Source organism: Notothenia rossii, assembly GCF_949606895.1.
Source record: "Notothenia rossii genome assembly, chromosome: 1".
Taxonomy (NCBI): domain Eukaryota; kingdom Metazoa; phylum Chordata; class Actinopteri; order Perciformes; family Nototheniidae; genus Notothenia; species Notothenia rossii.
Window position 1 is genome coordinate 66,096,856 of NC_136912.1, and position 21,823 is coordinate 66,118,678.

A 21,823-nucleotide genomic window follows, 5' to 3' on the forward strand; every position below is an offset into this window, starting at 1 on the left:
TAATAGATTGCCCGATCGGGCAACCAGCAGGTGAGGCTTCATTGCCCGAGCTAAATACTAGATGGCCCCGGGCCATCGGGCAGTCCTTAATGTCGAGCCCTGTACTCACGCTCTGCCGATCGATCGGTGCTCTCTAAAAATGCCGATCGCGAGAGCCGATCTCATGACGTAAAATTATGACGTAAAATACATGACACTTTTCTCTGTGCGCGGCAAAAAAAGCTCGCCAAAATGGCTTCACCAGTCTGGTAGTATTTTAAGGTGTCCGAAAATGACAATAAAATAGCGGTATGCAACGTGTGTGAAGCAGAAATCCTGCAGCTCCACCCGCTGTGATGGACCGGTGAGCGGAGCAAAACACACACTAAGAGTTAGACCTAACACACTTAGCTATTTTATCTACCTCTGGAACAACTTAAACTAGTTATACATATATTTATTCTTCACTGTAGGGTCACACATTACTGGATCAGTGAGCTGCATGAGACGATACTGACAGGCTGTCAGGAGAGAGAGAGAGAGAGAGAGGAAAAGAGAGCGCTTCCGCTAATTTCTCCTGTGTTATTATCCAAAGTTAATGTAAACTTGAATAATGTACTTCATTATACTTAATAATTATGTTGGTTGTTGTTTGTGGAAGCGCCAGTGAATGAGCCCCATTAACTGAGTTTTAAACATCACTTTAAATGGAAGATCCCCATAGGCCCCGCCCACTCGATCGGATTGGCGATCAGTATCGGCCCCAAAATTGCCGATCGGAGCATCCCTAGCAGTAATATTCCGTCCTCCAAATCGTATGAAAACAAGCTCCAAAGACATCTAAGCTTAAGACTAAATCTGACATTCAATGTTCATCAGGAAGCGTACTGACTCCATTTTAATTATGAGGGATGGCATATTTGTAGTGCTTTTGTTTATCCATCTGTGTGAATGGACTGCATGAATGGAAGCAGACAGGCTAACAAGCAGAGCTTACTGTGAGCATTAGCACTGACACACAGCTTGGGGCTGATAAAACACCATTAGAAAATGTACAAACACACCGCTAAAACAACAGTTTACCACCATGTCAATCAAAGTGCTGATTTGACTTAACAGATGCTGTGTTCAAAAATGAATTCACATCACTTTTATATGCAAACAGGATGCTGCCTAATGGCCTGCCAAAACCACTGTTACATGGGCTTATTACAAATAACTAGGTGTCATGATGATCAGAGCGTTACAAAATGTTGCGGGTGTTTCAACAGCATCCATTGAACGATGACACCAAAATAATATAAATATCTAATTAAAAGTGCAACAACAGAAAATGGCCTTTCCAAGTCTTTTGAGACTTTCTTTAGGGATGAGGTGGATTTTGCCCCAAACATTTGCTATTTTTATCAAACAGGCCATTTAGTTCAATTGGGGCAAAGTTTGGTTTTAGTAGGTGTGTACTTGATATAACATGAAAAACTCAAATGCATACAAGTTAATTCAAGTCAATTTGACATTAAGAGCATTGATATGAGGGATGCACCGAATATTCGGCCGCCGAAAATTATCGGCCGAAAATGGTTAAAAAGGCTCTTTCGGCTTTCGGCCGAAAGGGTTTTAGCACCGAAAAAATATCACCGAATGTAAGGGAACAGGGTTACGTTGGTAAGCTAACGTGTTGTTGTGATGACGTAATCAAAACGCGGCGACAAGCACGGTGCGCCACCATGCTCGCGGCTGGCTCACAGCCAACATGTCTGCCGCTTGGAGATATTTAAAAATATCAGAGAAAGAGGCGCGGATTGCAATTTGTAAAACGTGTTCAGCTGACATTTCTCGAAGGGGTGTAACTGCAAAGACTTTCACCACTTCGGGATTACTCCACCACTTGAAATCAAAACACCCGGACAAATATGCAGAGTAAGATCAAATCACAAGCACTGACAGCGAGAGACTGTTCAGCGCTGCCTCTCATGTGCTTGATGAGAAGAGGAACAGACTTATGGCTGATAAAGCAGAGAAGCTACTGTTCATTAAAAAGAACCTCCCACTTTTCCTTAATAAGTAGACAAGGCTGGCTTATCATAAGCTTATCTAGTTCTACATGTCTACTCTATACCCACTTTCCTGAAAATGTTCATTGTGAGTTATAATTCACCATCTCAGGTTATCATTAGGGGGAAATGACAGCAGCACAGTGTTCAATATATTGTACTTTCGGTATCCAAATGATACTATGTTGTTTACATTGCTCATGAGGACAGACCACCTTATTTGCAGATTCTTGAAATTGTAATTTAATTTGTAATTGGTTGTGGATTTTGTATCCAGTTTTCACTTTATGTATCTTTATACAATGTTTACTACTTTGCTTATGAGGACAGACAACCTTATTTACAGATTCTTGAAATTGAAATGTAATTTCATTTGTAAATAGTTACATTCATGTGGATTTATCCAGCTTGCACATTTGCATGCATGCACTTATAGGTGCATTTGTTGTTGTTGAAGGCCTGGCTGTTACATTCTTTATTTACACTATTTTGTTGCAGGCCTACTGGCCTAGATGTTTATGCACCTTGGCTTAGTTCTGAATGCACTTTGTTATAGTTATCCTAGAGAGAAAATGCACTTGACTTGGAATTAATGTACTGTAAGCATTCAAAAGTGCTGAATAAATGTTTTATGGACCCATAATAGTGATTATTATTTAAGTTAAGTTTTGCCATAATCATGTCTTTTTCCATAATCAGGTAGCTGAACAACATTGGTAAAAAATGTATAGATTATATATATATATATTTCTATTAATCATTTTCGGCCTTTCGGCATTCGGTTTTCGGCCAACTGTTTCCTATTTTCGGTATCGGTTTCGGCCAAGAATTTCCCATTCGGTGCACCCCTAATTGATATAGTAACAAATAGTAATTTCCAATTACATGATATATGTTATTTAGCTGATGATTATCCAAAAATACCTACAAACACTTGAATACAAGAACACCTCGACAAGTTGACTGCAGGGTAGGGCTGCAACAAACGACTCATTTGATAATCGATTAATCTATCGATTAATGAAACGATTAATCGACTATTCGGACTATTATGCCTTGCACAATTTCTCAAACGCTCTTATTTAGCCATCAACTTTTAGATTTAGCTTGAGGTGGTTTTAGGCATGTGGAAATTAACAATGAAGACAATAAAGATGAATACTTGATTCAGAAATACATATATTATTAAATTAACTAAACACATTTTGAACAAAATTAACATTGCTTTTTATTTAAATTAAATAAATAATATTTCACATCAAAAGAAACAACAGTGTTTTAACAAATCGTATTAAATAATGTGATGACAGAACTGTAAACAGAATAGCTGAAACTTTAACAAAAATAAATAACTCAGTTACCTCTAATCATTAACCCATGTTTGTATAATGTAGTTAACTCCATGTGTTGCTGCTAGCATACATAACACCTGACGTGGAAAAGTTACTCGTGGATGGGGCTACAGAACTAGAAAGACAGTCGGACCCGGTGCATTCCTCCGTCTGAATGTGGTGCACTTTTGCTAAATGTTTAGACAAATTGCTCGTCTTACCGCCCTTACATGCTAAACTCTTATTGAACTTTTGGCAACGAGCATTGTCCAGATCGAGACGGGTAAAGTTGAACCACACCTCGGAGCGCGTTCTCTCCACCATCTCTGCAGTGTGTTGCTGCATGTAGCAGCTGCGTGTGTGTAAACTGCCCCGCCCCCTCGCACACAGACCGGGGAGAGAGATCTCGTCTGATCGAAAATACATCATAGACGCATTTGTTTGTCTTTTTGCATATTAGAAACGAGTTGGCGAAACTAAGACTGCAATATAATGTTTTTGTAGCAATAATACATACAGATGTAGCACTTCATTTCAGACTCCAGCTTACAGCGTCCTGCCTAAGACCTGCCTAAGACCAGTATAGAGGAATGTTAAGCCCTCCCACTACTTTCCAAGAGGGCGTTGCCAGATTTTCAATTTCAGGTTTTAACCAGGAAATGGCGCTTCATTCACAAATACAGAAAGACACGTTTCATGGACTTTCAGTTGTGTTTTGAAGAGCATTTGAACACATCAATATTTTTGATACTATACTAAAGTATATCTAATCTTGTAATTCAATAACATATAGTCTTTATATATTAAATAATCATAATAATAATGTAAATGTTTACATTACACTTCTTTATTTGTTATGCTCATACTTTTACCTTTACAATCGTTTGCTTTAATATGCAGTATATTTGTTGTATATTTTTGTGTTTGCTTCCTTCTGCTCCCTTTCGGACACATACTGTATGATTTATTATTATTATTATTATTATTATTAATAATATGAAGATATTATTAAGATAAGATTAAATGTCTTTATTGATTGAACATTTTAGTTTAGAATGTGCTGTCCCATGGTAATTCAGAAGGCTCACAGGTCACATTCCGACCATTATTTAAAACAATAGGTGCTTTCACACCGTCTACAGTTTGATTTGTATAGAGGGAGCTCTGCGGCTGAATGGCCAGCGATTAGGTGCGGCGCATTTATCATAGGTGATCAGAGCTAACTGCCTGCAGTCAGATTTCATTTAAAAAACAGATCTGATTTTAAGACTATTTCTGCGCTCATAAAGAATGATAAGAATAAATATAATGCGTATTCAACTAGTTTCATTAATTAGTGAGTTTATTTAACACTAGAACCACCAATCGGGTCAATTTGTGTGATGTGTGTTGTGTGTGTGCAATGTAACTTTTTTGTTCAATAAAATATTAAAGTCTCCCAGTCCGTGACTTTTCCTGAAAGTGTGTTATGTAGCACCCTATGTTGTTAAAAATTGCATTCTAATAGCAGGATTTGACGGTTTTAGATAGGCCTATAAAAAAACCTCTGGCGGTTCTAGTGTTAAGGTAATTAGGTACAGTAGAAGCCCTTTTTTTATCAGTAACAAATTTAGCAGTTGAACATAAAAGTCAACTAACTGAGGGTCACCTGCAATGACAGTGTTGTGTCTACTGTAAGCTTGTCACTCAGAGTAACCTACAGTTAATTTAGCTGCTGGAGAAGAAAGATCAAGGGGGGAGGGGGGGAGAGAGCTGTGGTTGATGGGCCATTAGTTGTGTAAATACACAGCTGAGAGCTGCCGTTTCATTCAGACTGTTTAAAAAACGATAACAACGGACTATTTTTCAAGATCAAGATCCCTCTGCTACGCTTTGGGATCCTGATCTGCCGACGAGGCTCCATTAAAATATAAATATTTTTAGTGAATTACTGAGTTTAGGCACGTTAATAACGTTTTAATGAAGTTGAATACAGTATATTCATATTTGTCAGGGATTTCATGTCATTTCATGTAGATCTGCAATAAAAATATTTTTGGGGAATGGGGGGGTCTGCGGCCGTGAGCTGTGATCATGCGTGTCATGATGTGCCATCATGACACGCATGGTGTTCTTTTTTTATATATTATAATGAAGTGCGAGCTGTGTGCTCGAGTCTTCCTGCCTGTCGGCTCTGCTCATGGATTTATAATAAGGCTCTGCTGCTCCGAGATGATGGTCTAGCTTCAGCAGCTACATTACCTACGGGTGCGTTCGTTAATATTAACTGCGCGTCCGGAGTCACTGTGGCACAGACTGGACCGCTGGTGAACAGCTGTTAGAACGGGCCGTTCAGGTGTTCAGAGCAGAGCTCCCTGTCGGAGCGGCAGAGCGTGATGTGAACTGAAAAGTTTTTCTGTGGCAATATTATTTAAGGAATCGTTGAGCTAGCTAGCATACATTGTCACTATCTGCTAACGTTAGCTTTAGCCTTCTATTTCTAATAGTTTTTTTCATAGGCTATAAACAGAGGTGGTATAAGTATATATATATATATATATATATATATATATATATATATATATATATATATATATATATATAGTACTTGAGTAAAAGTAGAAGCACTCAGATCTTGTACTAGAATAAAAGTAGAAGTACTCAGATCTTGTACTTGAGTAAAAGTAGAAGCACTCAGGTCTTGTACTTGAGTAAAAGTAGAAGCACACAGATCTTGTAGAGTAAAAGTAGAAGTACTCAAATCTTGTTCTTGATTAAAAGTAGAAGTACTCAGGTCTTGTACTTGATAAAAGTAGAAGTACTCAGATCTTGTACTTGAGTAAAAGTAGAAGTACCAGAGTGTAGGAATACTCTGTTACAGTAAAAGTCCTGCATTCAAAATGTTCCTCAAGTGAAAGTAGAAAAGTATTCTCATCAAAATATAGTGAAAGTAGCGACAGTAAAAGTAGTCATTGTGCAGATTGGTCCATTTCAGAATAATATATATGATATGTTTTATAATGATTGATCATGAAAGTGTTCTCAAAGCTGGTAAAAGTGCAGCTAGTTTGAATGACTTTGTATACTGCAGGGTAGCTTGTGGATTTACTCCAGGTGGAACTAAAGTCGGAATTAACACTTGATTATATTTCACATCATTCATCCACATCTGTAAAATAACTAAAGGTATTAAATACATGGAGTGGAGTAGAAGTACACCATGTACCTCTGAACTGTAGTGGAGTAGAAGAACAAAGTAGCAAAACATTGAAATACTTAAATAAAGTACAAGTATCTCAAAATTGTGCCCAAGTATAGTACTTGTTGAGTTTATGAACTTAGTTACTTTACACCATGTGGCTATAAAGATAGAAAGACTAAGCCTTGCACAGAGGCATGAAAATACATTTTCAAAATGCTCAACAGTGCTGCCAAAATTATAAACTGACTGCTACACAATTAAAATAAATGCTTTTATATATTTCTATTAGATGTGACTCTTTGGCGTTTCTGTTATTATTAACACTGCTGCTTTAGTTGTTCTGCTAAAATCCTCTGTTATTCCTCATTTTAAAGCCGATATTCCGTGGGGTGGGGGAGCCGGGGGCTCGGATCCTTGTCACCTTTTTCATACAGATGACTTTGCATCCCAAAGCCTCAGTCACCTTAATTCATGTAATAAAAACATCTCAGGTCAGTAACACTCAAAGCTAAATTTGCAATACCATGTTCAGCTATGTTACTATTTATAATGTTATTGTTGTTACATCAGAAGATGTACATATTGGAATGATTTCTTAACTTACAGTAGGCTATTTTTTACATTGTGTGTTGGAAGGATTTATTAAATTACTATGAATATTGTCATTGTTGAAGGTTTTTAAAAAAGGATGAACTATAAGCATGAATTACATAACATTTTATACCTAAAAACATAAAAGCCACAATAAATAAATCACAATTATTCTAGTTATTTTTACCTCCCGTATTGCTTTCAACCCACCAGCTTTTATGGTGTTGTTACGTCACTAACTGTAAGCTTGTCACATACAGTCTATGGTCACTCAGAGTAACCTACAGTTAATTTAGCTGCTGGAGAAGAAAGATCAGGGGGGGAGGGGAGAGAGAGCTGCCGTTTCATTCACACTGTTTAAAAAACGGTAACAACGGACTATTTTTCTTAGCGGATGCATGTGAATTTAAATCAATACAACTATTTTTTAAATCAATAAAAATATTTTCTAAATCCATAAAAGCATTTAAATTAATATTGGGAGTCATGTTGTTACTTTTTTGAGAATGTGGCCATGTAATAAGCGGGATAATTTGCAGCGACTTGTTCCTTATGGGGAAAATAACCCCCGTCATGCAGATGAGGATCCCTCCGCTACACTTTGGGATCCTGATCGACCGACGAAGCTCCATTAAAATATACATATTTTTGGTGAATTACTGAGTTTAGGCACGTTAATAACGTTTTAATGAAGTTGAATACAGTATATTCATATGTGTCAGTGATTTCATGTCAATTCGGCGAACATAAACATAAATTATCGTGGTGAAGATGATGATTAAATTAGGATTAAAAATCGAGAGCCGGGCTGCATTTCCTCCCGTTCGTTTTTTTCGACTAAACAACATTATTTTGTTAAATAACAACATGGTGATGTTTTGTAAATGATTACGTGTCTCTTATTTAGCACAGAGTATGATATCCGTGACATATGGATCTTAACAAAGTTCTGCTGTACATCCAGCGTACTGTATCTGACTTTATTTCACATGAGCTCCAGTGTGGAACCCCACTGCACCCCCTGGTGGATCAATGATCCATTGCAGCTGGCTTCATTATAATTACATTTATCTATCACGGGGGCGCTCTCAAGTCAAGCTGGAGGTTTTCCCTTGAGCGAGGGCAGATCACGTACCAATCCAGGCTATCGCCTTTCAAACTGTCTGAAATGAATCACTACATCTGTACGGTATGACATATATTTTTAAAATGTCTCCAGTACCGATAAAAAGACCAATAACATTGGAGCTTAACGGCGCATAAAACAAACGTGATGACGTCACCAAGGAATCGACGACTGAATTAGTGGCAACTAATTTGGTAATCGATTTTAATCGATTAAGTCGATTAGTTGTTGCACCCCTACTGCAGGGGTTGGGATCCAACCAACGACCCGCTGATAGGTTAGCACATTTACCCCCCCCCCCCCGAGCCATAGCCGCCTTTATGTGATAAAGTGATGTATACCTGAACAAAGAGTGAGGTCTGTCTTCCTTCTCTGTGCTTTGTTTGTGTAGCTCATTCAGCCCGAGCATGTTATTGCAGCTGCGTTCTTGTTTATGTGCACAACTCTCTAGCTAATGGCACTGAAAGGTCCTTAGATCACCTTAGACTTTGAGAAACTGTGATGCTGCACATAAAAGTTGTTTCTGTCATTCTATAGACCAAATAAATAAAAGAGGAAATGATTGCCAGATTAGTCGATACCGAAATTAATCGTAATGTTATGCGTTCTTTGATTTAATGTGTATGTGTGGCGTAAGCAAGTCTTCTTGTTGGTCTTAGTATTTAACTTATTTGTTTTCGGCCACCTTGATTAAGGACAATTTGGTATCGGCTCTAAAAAATGTACATTGGTCCATCCCTAATTTTGATCCCAACGGCCATAAGGTTGCCAAAGAATTACAAGATCTCGATAGCATCACAGAGTCCAACATCCACACACACACATTCACACAGATTTAGGATCCTCTAGGGCAGGGCTATTCAACTAAACATTCAGTTGGGCCAGATTTTATAACTACAAAATTCAGCTGGGCCAGACATTCAGCGGCCTGTAAAAAGCGGGTAGTGACACATTTTAAACCAACACATATTACTGCGATGAAAAACATGCAATTTTTATTCATTGTTCATCTAACAAAGGTAGGTCAAAAAGTGCATAAAAACACAACAAATTAGCATTAATTTAACAGAATCTGAAAAAAAAGTGCACAGTTGTAGCATTACATTTGTTTGCTTTAGAAGTCAAATATTCAGGTTATGTTTTTTGAACCAGGCACATCCCAAAGTGCATTTACTGAATACAATAATAGCAGTCTTAATAAATGTCCTCACATACAAAAAACACAGCTAAAGAGCTCCAATACAACACAAAGAGTACTGTAGCAATACTATTTTTTCACTTTTCAAGTAATAGCAAAAAAATCATACGTTTTGGTCACATTTGACCCAGACACATTACAAAGTGCATTTAAATGAATACAGAAAGAACTGTCAAACCCTTCAGTGCACAAACCCATAACAAGGGATACGGGTAACTATATGAATGAATACTACACTACACGCCTACTATAGTAAACTAGGTGCTTACTATCACCTCATTTGTGATTTGTCATCGCTGACTTTCTCAATGGGAGAAGGGACATTTTTTGTTTTGAACAAGAGCAGTGATTTTTGGCTCATAGGATGTCAATGCAATCCTAAGACATTGGTGAAGAGTGCTGTCAGTCAGGGAGCAGCGAGTGCTACTTTTGATTGAGTTCATGTGTGAAAAGCTTGATTCACATGTGTATGTTGATCCAAACATACTGAGCACACAGATCGCTACTTTCTGAACGTTAGGGAACTGCTGTTTTTTGACATCACTCCAAAACTTCGCTGGCCCGTTAGTGCGCTGCATGTCAATAAATTCCAGTGTATATTTCCCCTTGTCGATGCAGGGGACCACTTCCTTTGCTCGGGTTGATACGTCCCCCTCTATTGCAACAGTGAAGGGGTCTCTGGCAAAGCCCATCATCACCTCTGTGGGCAGAGCAAGTCCATCCAATCGACCGGCAAAGTTCTCTTTCAACCTCGCAATGAAATCTGTCATCACACCCGTGATTTGTGCCGAAGATGTGATGTGTTTGGGGAGCGTCGGAAAATGCAGCATCCGACCCCTGCTCAAGTCGGTCGCGAAAAGGTCCAGCTTGACTTGGATCTGCTCCACAAGATCAATGATCGTTTTGTCTCTGTTTACGCTTCAGAGTTGAGAGAGACATGTTTTAGAGTTGCTATCATAGGACCACCGTTACTAGCACCACTAGATGCACTTTCAAAAAACGTGCTACGTTGTGGTTTGGTGGTTTCTATGAAACGCGGAGTGTTGCGTTCAAGGTCTCTACTAGTGTAGGAATTTGGCTACGGGAGGCTGGGCCACTCGGGAGTTGGTTCTGGGCCGCATCTGGCCCGCGGGCCGCCAGTTGAATAGGCCTGCTCTAGGGGCAGTCCTTCAGACAACCACATTTACAAAATAATCCTATTAGAGGGAGAAAGTGCTCTCTCTATCTCTGGCTGTCTTTATCCGTCGATACCTCCTCCATCATAAGCCCCTCCCTCTCCCTCTCAATCCACTGTCAATGCCAGTCAATATGCTGCTGTCTCAGCTCCCTTTCCCATTCTAATTCCAACAGTCTGTGCTACAGCCATGAGCAATCAGCGTCCAGCAGCAGAGAGCTCGATAGCTCAGCGCTGTGTCAGATCCATGTTTGAGGCACAAAGTGACGGAAGGGCCATGCTGCTCACTGCTGCTATTTTTCCACTGTGCAGCCTGTCAATATTCTTTTAGACCTTTGTCTTTTTTTTTCTCCCTCCCTCCACCCCTCCCCCTCCTCTCGACCCTTTGCCAACCCATGGAAAAGCTGACAGCTAAAGATTAGAACTGCACCTCTAAAATAAATCATTCTACACTATGATGAGATATGCCATGCAACACACACACGGAGAATCTGCAATGGCAGGCTTTTACTGTAGAGGGAAATAAACATTTATAGAAATAGACTAAGGTCATCCGTCTCCCATATGATTACATTAGGCTATTCTGGAGTTGCGTGCATGGAGAGAGGAAAACGTCTACAGAGATCTTAAGTTATATTTATTATAATGTCCTCTGTAATGAGCTTATGAATGACCCTGACAAGCATTGCTTCAGTTCTGACCTCTTGCCCTTCTGTCCTATAAGGGTGTTACAGTACCAGATATTTAGCAGCAGAACCATAATACCAGTGAAATGCCACTTGTTTGTTTTTTTTTAAACTATTTATATTCATAAAATTGAAATTGTTGTCATCATCATTTGGATCTGGTAGAAACATTTGAAGTAAAGTCAAACACGTTGTTCATTTAAAGCCTATAGAGTAGTGCAGTGAAAGCAATGGGATTTTTCCATTAGATTTCAAAGTAAAGCAGAAAATAAGCTGTGTTGCAAACACACTTTTATGATACTAACACAATTTGTTCAGCAGGTTCTCCACATACTAACACCACTTTAGGATTTTTTTTTAATGTAAATGCAGTCGCCAGAAGTAAAAAGCTAATGTTATGCTATGAACGAACTACATCATGGTCGCATGGTTCGGCGTTACCACCGCTAAGCTAAAGGTGGCTAATGGTCACGTGACGTTTAGTCTTCTCATTTAGTCACTTGTCAGCAACACATACAAGATAGGACATTTACCAGTGCAATAATTACCGATTAAGTCGTAGAACAAAAAGTGTAACCTTTGTTAACAACAGACCTTGTTTCAGGCATCTAACCACAAACAAAATGGACTTCCAGACGAGAGAACCGGAAGCTGTAAAATGCAAACTTATTTCCGGGTTGTAGGTAGGCCTGTCAAGATAATTAATTTTGTTGGACGATACATTATCCCGGAAATTATTGCGATAAACGATAATATTGTCGGCACCATTGTAAGACCATTTTAGACCACTGACATAATGATAATATATAATAATAATTCAAGTATCCTTTCAAACAGAACTTTGTATTGAACATTCAACATTGCAAATGACATGTGAAATAATATTCAAATATATAAATTATATATGATAAATAAAACAAATTCATTTAATTATAACAAATTAATTAAAATCCCACACAACCAACACAATCAATTAAATAGACTCAGGATGGAAAACAGAGCTCTCTCTCTCATATATATATATATATAAATAAATAAATATGAGCACATATTGTCTCACAAGCAAAAAAAACCTCTTTAAAATAGCAGTCAGGTGTACAGTCAACTGTCCATACAAAGGCCCAGATGCCTCAACAGGCCATATTCAAATCTGTACAGTATTTCAAAGTTTTCGAGCAAGGAACATGTTTGCATTGTCGGGCAAATGCATCTCTGATTGTAAACTGTCGGGAAGGTGGGGGCTCTCCATCTCCAGCTGCCGTGTTTGCTCCCAGCTGGGAAAACGGAATGGGTAGGACAGGTTGTGTTTCAGGTGCAGTTTAAGGTTGGTCGTATTGCTAGCTTTTGTTGCTACCTTTTTAAAACAAATGCGACACACCGCCCGGCTCATTCAAGTACGTAGGTTCGCCTCGTTGATTTGGCTTAAATCCAAAATATTCCCACACCGGAGATGTGGAATTAGGTTTCGTAACCACTTCCATTTAACTTCAAATTCCCCTAAAGTAAGTCACACGTTGTCTCCTGCTTGTCTCTATATTATTCATTTGGCTGCTACACTGCTGCACGCGGAGTGTCCTGACCTGGCTGTGTCATGGGCTGTGTGTGAGCCCCGCCCCTCACAGCACTCCTGGCAAAAATTCTGGTCACATCCTTATGTAAACAAACACGCATGTAAACGGCAATTTATCGAGCTCAGAAAAGTTATCGAGTCCATTTTTATTTATCGTACGATAAGTACATTTATTGGTTATCACGACAGGCCTAGTCGTAGGTCTAACTCCTACACCATTCTCTGATGTCTCTATTGATCCATACACAGCATTTCGGGATACAGTGACATGTGTCTGCCTGATGCTTCTACTTCCTACCACTCTGTCCACTCATCACAAGGATGAAAAATGAACAGCTCAGACTGCAGCCTTGTCAAACTGCTGTCTTTTCATGTCACAACATCAATAGGAGCTGAACACTTTGTTGCTTCTTTCATGTGGGGTAATGAGAAAGGCGGAGTGGGACAAAGATGGAGCCCAGGGGAGCAAAACACAACAACCCTGAGGTGCATGTCAACATTTTAATAAGCCAACAGCCATGTGTGCTGATAAGCTTTTTCTACAGCATTTACACATATGGATGTTCAATGCCTAGATAAAAATGCACACCCACACACATAAAACAGATATGCAGAAATTAAATCTAAGGAAAATTGCAGAGGAGTCCAAAATGATGATAGCTCATTTCTCCATTCGGGTACATTTTTATATAAGTCACCCGTGTGTATAGGTTTTAAGTTTTGCATAATTTAGGACATGGCCTCTTTGAGTGACAGCTGGATGTCGCGACAGGTGACTGGACCCAGACAGTTCACTAGCATTCACTTCCTGGTCTTGTCGTGTCACTATCTTGTGGAGCCTTTTTAAATATAAAAAGGCAAAATGTTGTATCCAGAGCAGAAACGGTAACAGTAAAGTCTTTGTATAAAGTAATTAGTATCTCACCAGAAATGTCTGGATCTAAAATGTTCAATAAATTAATGATATTTTTCTAAATACTGAGTGAAGTTTCATTAAGAATGAAGAAGCCAGACATCAGTTATTGGTCCCATCTCTGACCCTCAAACTTCATGTAGACAGTATTGGTTTGAGATTTTACTTTATCTTTTATTGGACATGTTTACTTCAAATTGTTATGTTTATATAATATCTTATCGTATTTTATACTTTTATTCCATATTCTTAATTCTCACTTTTTTGTATTGAATTGTATTCTCAAATGAAACAACTGTCACAATATCCCATTGTCAATTTCTCTAAGAAACGGTCCTGAGCTAACAACAGGGCTGAATTAGAACACCAGTGTTTTGCCAAAGTACTGATGAGGAATACATTTTTGTTCAGCGACCCCCAGATGCTAGCGACAGCCCAAGTATACTTGACAGATATGGCAGCAGCTTAGTGGCTTCAGCATGGCAATATGAATATTTCAACCACATGCTGCTGGCAAAACACATACACTTGGTGCCCCACCCTTGTGCTGGATCTAATGTCAAGCTGGCTGCCAGACATGGACACACGTGCAGTGACCATGTGTGACAGATGTTGCTGTATGTCAACAACATTTTTCAGGATCAAGTACTTCAACAGTGACCATTAAAGGAATTAGGAACAGTACCAAAATGTAAAAAGCATCAGCAGGGGATCAACCTCGCATTTTGTGATTTACTGACTTCAGTATTTCGTTTAGCCTTGTGGATAAAGGTCCAAATATTTCTACTGCAATCACAAAGAGTATAAAAGAGAATTAATTATTTTGAGAGCAAATCATTAGTGGCCTTGTTTAGGAAATCCTGCTGACAAAATCATAGAAGAAGTACACATGATTTCTCCTTTCACAGAAGCCTAGCAGAGTGGAATTTAATGCAACCACAACACATGGTGAGATTAGACAGCAGCTGCAATTAGGATATTAACATTAAAATACTACATCTATTTAAAACGCATATATTTCTAACTTGTGTGCAAACAAAAGTCACTAAAGGTTGTTGAAAAGGCAATTTGGAAAATGACCAAAACCCATGAAATAAAAACGGCCCTGTAATGTATGTGTGAGGCTAACACAAAACCAATAACTTTTGGAGATAAACTATGCTGTCAGAAAATAAATGTATTCACTAATAAGTACAAAAGGTAATCAGCATTTCTTTAAACAAAGAAACATATAGTTACGTTAAACACACAGATAGTTCTTCTTAACGCTTTTATAATAGGCTGTACACACATTTTTCAGAGGTTTTGTGTTGAGAGGAACAAACAAAATAGAACCCAAGAGAGAAAAAAACAGAGTTTACACTAAAGCTGAGAAACGCCACCCCCTTTGTTGATGCTAAAACTAGGAAATTTTGATTGATAAATTATTTCAAATCTGATTTATCTATTCACTTTTTAAACAAGACCTTTATCCAGAATAACCTTGCCAGTCAATACACCAATCTAATACAAACTATCCCCCAAGCTCAAACAACACAGGAGCACGGTCAGGGTTACACCATGGATGTACTGGATAAAGCGTTGGAGGCGGGGCCCTGATTGTCCTATAAAAGTTGCTTAGTGACTCATGAAGCAAAAACGATCTGACTCTCGAGTAAGAAAATACCTGGATTTCATTATATTTTCCCGCATCCATTGGGCACATAGAGACTGAACCTTTTGATTTCCCTTAAGCCCTGCCTCCACTCGGTTCTGTAACGATAGTGTCACGTACATTCTCAGCAAAGTCAAATGAATGGACAAGGAAATATCTCTGGATTCAACTAATAGAGAATTGTACAACTTGTAGGACACATTTAAATAGGGCTGCTCATGTGTTCAGACTGTGAAGTCAATTTAAAAACAATAAACTAAAAAACTAATATCCACTGATTTACAGACGTCTCTTTCCCAATGTAAGTCAAACGGAAAAAAGTTGTTTTGGGCGCAACGATGTCACTGAATGACACAGAAATGTAGTACCACCTTTTGGCTATTACAAACATGTGCTTCAATGCCCGGCACATGTCTGTGGGGCTTTGGTTACACCGACCGGTCTGAACCATGGATAAAGAGAACTGGATACATCCTTAGAGGCAGAGCCTTGTTACTTCCAATGAAAGTTGTTCAGTGGCACATGAAGCCAAAAAGGCCTGACTGTAGGTACCTTTTTTGGCCATTTTACAGATCATCCTCCAATCTGCTCTGTCCCGTCTGGTCTCAGCTCAGTCAAATGAATCGAGGGAAAATAACTCTGGATTCAGCTTTTAGCTCATTTTAGAACTTTTACAACCTAATTTAATCAAGTGTTTAGACTGTGATGTCAATGTACCTAAAAAATATAAGTAAATGGGAAAAGTGATTTTGTAGTGCTGGCATTTGGCCATTATGAAAGCACTTCACTCTGGGCTTAGGTTAAACTGACTGGCCTCAAAAGGAGGCTGCTCTTCCTGTGAAGTTCACTTTCTCTTGAGTCTGAGTGACACCAATGTATAAACTAATTGAAAGAAGCATTTGAGCTGTCTGTTCTGAAGCTTTCCTCCTTGATTATGCAAAACACATTAGTGCTTCCATTTTGTCATTGAAATGGTGTGCTGAGATAAATTCAGGAGCAATTATCTCAACAAGCTGATACAATCTAACACAACAACATCTGATCAAAGAAGCAAATGCAATGTCATCCCTCATCAATTGTTAGCCGACACTAGTATGCACTTGGGTGAAATATGCTTCTGCATTTTGACCAGATGGATAGGTTGAATGAAGTCATCCTCTGATCTGTGTGATGACAAACGTGCCAAGACTTGTGTTACGCTCCAAAGCCCACAGGGCAGACCTGCAGTGATTTACATTAGGCCCATTGACCCCTTGCAACACAAATTTAACAGCCATCAATTATTAACTCAGGATTACGAGCTTGCTTGCTGCCAGGGAGAAACTGCCATTGTCTATATTGAAGATGCAGCCCACGCCCTTCACTTTAGGGGTAATGCATATAAGAGAAAGTGAACATTTTCCGATCTGGTGCTTTGTGATGCTACAGAAATCAGGGTTGAGGATCTAGAGTTAGTTCTGTGAGTGATTTTCACTGTAGGCAACATTGGAAATTGGTTATTAATTCATTCTCACAAAGAGGAGCAATTTAACAAAGCAACTCTTAAGCCAGTTAATTTGAGGTTGGTCTTTGAATGAGCACCATTGGGACATTTTGGGGAGAAAGCGTTTAAAATAATGTACCACAGTGATCATTATTCATGTATTTTACTGTATTATTATGTAGACGAATATACACAGGGAAGTACTGATTCAACATTGCCTGTGAAGCTATGACACTCATGAATTTGATAGCAAGCAGACTGTGAACCCAGGATATGTCTTTATATTGACAACTCAAGACTGAACAAGATGGTGTTAGATGGATGGAGCGGCGGCGCCACACTTCTACTCTCATGGGAGGCGCCTGCATCCATCAGAGGAGGGATGCTGCGAGGCAGGATGGGGTAACCTGGCCCGCCTCAGCACACGCTCATGACGGCACGGTGAGGTGGCTCTGCTGCTAGCATCCCGCTATATGAGCAGGTTAGCTGCATTCCAGCAAAGAGATGGGATTCAGCCCGACAGGTGCAACAGCATCATCCGCCAGCAGAGCACAGCCTCCGAGCCCAGCCTCCCCCTCCACTCATATCCAAAGGAAAACGTCCGAATCAACAACCAACCATACAAATGAGCGGCAAAAAAAACAAGCCTTAATTCATAGATATGTTTCACACAATAAAAAATGTTTAAATCGTGTGAGCGAATAAGTGGCGAGCTAGCTAACAGCCGCTTCTGCAGAGCGACTCACCGAACCGCTGTTAGCCTCGCCGCCTCCCTCTGAGAGGAGAGGAGGCTTCGAATAAAACAACCAGCGCGAGAAAATGACAGCATGTGTGTTGTTGGACTCACCTCTCTGCCATTTTCGCGACGGTTCTTAAAATCCGTTTAGAATAAATCCCAAAGCAGCTCCCATGTTGGCGAAATTGCGGTCGCCGCAGTCAACGAGTCACTCCTACCAGAGCAGTGTGTGAAGCTGGCGATAGTGAGAAGCAGCACTTCCGATTGGTACCTTCAAAATAAAAGCCTCTCATCAATGGTGAGAATAAGCCTGATACACAGCAAATGGTAATGAGTTACGGTAGTTATTCATAACAAGATACTGTTTTAATGTCAAGCATTCATAGTCTGTATTTACAGGACTGACCAAGAGGACATTATGAAATAAATTTAGCAAAATTTACAGGATATCTGGAATATGTTTATCTTATTCTTTAACGTCAGAAGGTAAAGGTCAGATAGCTGTAGTTACCATCAACAACGTTCTACGCTTTCATCATAAATACACAATGTTGACAAGAACAAGAAATACAACTCAGTTTACAACACATTTTCACATCAAGTGTTTTATTCTGAAAGTAACATTGAATACGCTCCGGCATTAGTCTTATTATATTTTAGCTAACTTGATTCAAAGACTAAAGCGCACTGCTTGTTTCAAGTGGTGATGCAGTCATGTTAAATGAGAAGGACGGGGTATATATATGGGACTCTTGTTGTAATATATTGCTCTTTAGAAAAATCTCAGGCGGGACGTATTACTTAGTCAGGGTTGAAGGGGTGGCAGATAGTCCCATGATGCCCCGGGGCACCCTGGACATGTCTTCAAGCCTCACAGGGCTACCACATAAACACAGACACTCCCTTTCATATCCTACTGGAAAACTATTTGGAGACATCCTGTGGGATGAAATTCTGGCGAACACACAGAAAGCATGTAAACTCACAAAACAGGAACCTAACCTTGTTATGAACTCAGACATCCTTTGAAGGAAAATTAAAGAAGGCTAGCCTACTGAGGAATTGTGTTTTATTTATTTTTTCAAAAAGTAAACAAATGTTGACATTCAAGGAATTGTTTGATCAAAAGATTTACTCCATCATAACTATTGACATACATGACTGCACTAGCTTTCCTTTAAACATATAGTCATGTTAATTAATGCTGATAATAACATCCAAGGTACAGCTGAGCACAGCTTATTTTCAACTCTTACCAAATCAGGAGCTAGACGATTTTTAAATCAACATAGTTTTTTTTCTAAATAAAAGATATTTCCAAATCATTATTCACAGCTTTGTGTAAACCTCGATTCCAAGCCAGTTTACATGCAGAGAGATGCAACATCAACCAGAGCTCTCTTTTACTTTGGCTTAAGGCTTGAGAGAGCAACTCCCACAGGGGCCCCTAAGAGCCCCTCCGAATTCATTAGATAATTAGTTTGTTTGTTGGTTTAGCTAGGAATTGTCTAGATTGTGGAAAAGTGTCTTAGACATCACCACAAAATGTTAAGAAACAACCTAGTACAACCTACTAGATACATGTTGCGTATGTGATACAGTATCTGCATCTTTATAGTACAAAAGGTAAATCAATCCTGTGATCTTTTTTACAGACGGACATATAGTGGAATCAATATGTCCGTCAAACAACCAACAGCATTCTTTTGCGCAAGGACCAATTGGAGTACAGTATGAAGCTCAACCTCAAACGTCTTCGGGTCAAATCTGACCGATTTACTACTTTCATCAATCATAACTTTTTTGTTTTACATTAGATTGCATGAAGGCTTTATTATATCCTTCACACTAGACATTTGAACATATACAATTGCTGATCACCACTTCCATTGAATTTTAGATGATTTAGTCAACTTTGTAACACCCATGGTGTTCCCGGTCATAAAGAAATGGAATTAGTAACTATCCGGGTCAGATAAAACACGCACACAAACACCCACACCCACACCCACACACCCACACCCACACACACACACACACACGCCCACACACACACACACACACACACACACACACACACACACACACACACACACACACACACACACACAGAGAGAGAACAATCTGACACATTTCCCGCTCTTATGTGCCCATCCCCCCACATGGATCACACCTGGCACACGCAATACATGTTCAGTGTCTATTCTTTGTATATTTACTGCAGTTGTTCATGTATACCAGTAGTCTGATAAAATATTTACAGTTTGAAAGGGTGTTAAAAGAAATGTGGTGATGATTAATGGTTTTTGTGTTGTCCGGTCAAATCTGACTGCGAACACCAAAGTAAGGGGGGGGGGGAACGAAGACAATAGGAGGGTTAAGACATTTTATGACTGCATGATCATACTTCAGGAAGGGCTGTGGTCATCTGTTCTTACCGTCTGTCCTCCTGTCAAAACTGTAAAAAAAAATAGCAAATATAAAACCTACTCTGGACCATTTTAAACAGCATCTGGGTGTGTGGATGTGGACCCAAGAAGACATTGGTGAATGATCGGTTACTGGGATATTTGGCTCCATAATGTTATATTTAGCGCCACATAAAACCTTAACCTGGGGTTTCTTTGGGGTGTTTTTCCTTTTGTGCCTCAAAGGTCTAAGGACTGAGGGTGTCACATGATGTTCAGTCTGTCAGTTAGCAAAGGGGTAAAGGGATTTGAAGGCGATGAAAATAAGGTCATTGTTTGGAGTCAGCAGAGTTCTCCTGATGGTAAATTAATAACAAATGTGAGATGTTTGGGCCATAAACACACTAAATGTATATCATCCACAAATTCCTCTTTTTTTTTAAATGTAAGAAATACTTTCATTTTTCTATTGCAACTGATAATTCCTCTATCAATGCCAGTTCTTCAGCAGATGGTCCAGTTGGCATCATTGTGCTTTTTGATTGGGGATTGGGAAAGTGTGTATGTCATCAACTATTTGGAATCCTTAAATCTCTTTTTTAAACCTTTATATCTGTGTGCTCTTATCCTTACTTTGAGCATGTGAGCTTAAAGACTGCTGGTTTGATCTCGGAACTGGCTATTTTTGCATTAACCCTTAGATGCACGAGTGACTGGACCCTACACTCTTCCATAAGTGGGTCAAAAAGGACCCGTATTAGAATAATATGTGTTTTTATGCCATTTTGGTTAAGAAAAACACTTGTATAGTATTTAGTATTATATTTTGGTTCACACTAGGAACATTTTATATTTAATTTTTCACTATTTATAATTTTATAATAAATAAATTACATTTTGAAAAAAACCATTTTGAACATATTGTTCCAAAGATCTCTGCTATTCTGAGACCCTCACAGTACTCCAGTCCCTTTTCAATACTCATCTCTTCTCCTCTTGTCTACTCATAGCCCACCCCCCATCAATCCATGCCGGTTGATCAAGTTTGATAGCCCTATACCGACTCCCCACCCTAACCTTCCCTTATATTGTAAAGCGATTTTGAGTCCTTGAAAAGCCCGATAAAAATATAATGTACAAAGTGTGACAACAATCCAATCCAATCCAACTTTATTTATATAGCACTTTAAAACCTCCTACGTTTTTTTTATTGTTAAAACCATGGAGGTTTTCAAGCTTCAACTGTTGTCGATAACATCTAGCTTTCTCTTTCCAAACAATCAACCATATCATCCCTGCATATTAACCACACATGCAATTGTATACATATATCAATATTATAATGGACAAACACAATATATGTGTGCACAGTACCTACTTGCACCAACTCACAGGATATTGTGTTGTAACTTTAATAGTACTGTGTACAATGATACAGTGTATTGTGAAGGGGCTGGTAAGCAGTAGAAGGAGTCAAACGGGATGTCTAAACTGTATCTTATACAAAGCCAAACTAAGCATGGGCAGATCCTATGTATTCCATGATCAGAAAGTCACTGTGAGCTGTAGCAGAGACTCTGGAGCCCCTCTGTGGCCGCTGTTAGAACTGCAACTGGGGGACAGAGATTTGGTATAAAATAAGAATAGATGTACTTAATTAATCCCACATTGGGAAAATGTTTCGTTGGAGCAGCATGTGAATCAAAGTATTGCACATGATTACAAGAATAAAAAAAAGA

General features: G+C 39.0%; 1 protein-coding gene across 1 annotated transcript in view; it reads right to left on the minus strand.

Moving 5' to 3' along the window:
* Window positions 1–17,917, minus strand: part of arhgap39 (Rho GTPase activating protein 39) — a gene marked incomplete at its 3' end in the record, with an annotated part of 126,026 nt that extends 108,109 nt beyond the window's left edge. Inside the window, exon 1 of the mRNA XM_079650195.1 lies at window positions 17,788–17,917. Coding sequence (XP_079506321.1) covers window positions 17,788–17,798 — 11 coding nt within the window. The 5' untranslated portion in view covers window positions 17,799–17,917. The remainder of the gene's footprint in view (window positions 1–17,787) is intronic.
* Window positions 17,918–21,823: the final 3,906 nt, after the last annotated feature.